At 67.1% G+C, this 1,615-nt stretch overlaps 1 protein-coding gene across 1 annotated transcript in view; it reads right to left on the bottom strand.

Moving 5' to 3' along the window:
* The window catches only part of PTPRU (protein tyrosine phosphatase receptor type U), a 70,301-nt gene that overhangs the window by 43,453 nt on the left and 25,233 nt on the right, over positions 1-1,615 (bottom strand). The window contains 1 exon segment of the mRNA XM_027766734.1: positions 354-472. Coding sequence (XP_027622535.1) covers positions 354-472 — 119 coding nt within the window.

The following is a 1,615-nucleotide window of genomic DNA, read 5'->3' as shown; positions in this document are numbered from 1 at the left end:
GGGCGGGCAGGCGGGCGGGCCGGGAGGAGGAAGGGCATCGTGACCCCGTAGCCTCCCACCCACTGAGTCCACGGGGAGTTAGGGATGAGGCGAGGCCGAGGGGAGAGGCCAGCAGGAGAATGAGTGCCATCAGAGGGCAGGCCCCTGGGCACAGACCTCCGTTCTGCCTTGAGGGCTCCTTCCCCATCGGCACAGGGCACAGACCCCGGCCGTGGGTGAAGGGACCGCGACAGTCCCGGTCCTCCCCACACTCCCTCCTCACACGCACACAGAGGGAGTGCCCCACTGAGAGGGTTCGGGCCCTCCTCAGTGCCCCACTGAGGACGCGGCCCACCCCGTGCCCCACTGAGGACCCGGCCCACCTCGTACTGCGTGATGAGGCCGTTGGGCTCCTGGGGCTCCTCCCACTTGAGGAAGATCATGTCCTCCAGCGGAGTGAAGGTCAGGGACTCGGCTGCGATCCCGCCAGGCACTGCGAGGGCAAGGCGGGCAGGGGAGGTGGGCTTCAGAGCCAGGACCCTGCTCGGCCTCAGCCCTGCCCTCCTGGCTGCTGTGCTGTCTGTTCACACTCTCTGAGCCTCGGGCTCCCCAGCTGCAAAATAGGGATGACAGACCCCCCTAACTGGGGCCAAGTGATGCCCTAAGGTTGGCGGGGGCCACAGGCGCGCAGGGCCGGGTGGGGTGTCGGGGGGCGCCGTGCAGGCTGCACTCCACACAGCAGAGCGGGCACAGCCCCTGCTAGCCTCCGGGTTTCCAGAACACACCGGCATTGGCCGGAGAGTGAAAAGCAATACCAGCAGGTGCGGGGCCGGGCGGAGCCATCTGCCCGTCTAAAAAGTTGTCATTACACACGCAGAGTCGGCGGCAACCACACCGCACGCCCGGGGACACACAGCGTTTGGGCAGGCGGGTCCGCGTGGTCTGCCCTTCCTTTCTCTCATGACAGACAGGGAGAGAGGCAGGGAGTGCCAGAAACCTCGATGGCCTCCCCGTGCTGACCCACACGTCCCAGCCTGCAGCCAACGGGGCTGCAGGCGTGCGCAGGCACCTGCGTGGGGAGGCCCACCCTCTGGCGGCCTGCGCCACCACCCCTGGGCTGCTTGGGCTCAGCTTGGTTGGGCTTTCACGTGTACTCTTAATAGCAGGCACAGGAATTTCACCAAGGAAAAGCATGACCCTCACCCAGGAAAACACCTCGAATAGCCATTGTGGGGCAGCTGAAACCCCGAGGCCGGGGAGAAGCGGGAACCAAGAAAACCAGCAGGCTAAGCTGCCCCGGGTTCGAGCGGATGGTTTACGGCAGCGCCGCTCTCCCCGGCCCCCCAGCTCCGGGTGCGGGTCCTCCAGGTGCTGCTGCGGCCGTCCACGGGGACCGTGAGCTGCCCGTGTGTGGTGCCACAGGACGTTAGCTACACCCGTCCTGTGGCACCACACCGCTGCTGCAGGGAGGCACACGCCAGGTGACAGGCAGCCGGGGAAGCCCAGCAGGGGGTGTGCACAGGGCAACAGGCTCCGAGGGTTGGGGGGGGGGATCTCACCCCGTCCCCACTCCCACCCTCAGCAAACTCTCCACACAGGACACGCACACCCCGGGAAGTGGGGAGCCCAGGGCGGA

The sequence above is a fragment of the Tupaia chinensis genome, unplaced genomic scaffold (genome assembly GCF_000334495.1).
Source record: "Tupaia chinensis unplaced genomic scaffold, TupChi_1.0 Scaffold143646_2, whole genome shotgun sequence".
Classification (NCBI taxonomy): domain Eukaryota; kingdom Metazoa; phylum Chordata; class Mammalia; order Scandentia; family Tupaiidae; genus Tupaia; species Tupaia belangeri.
This window is presented reverse-complemented; position numbering and strand designations above follow the sequence as displayed.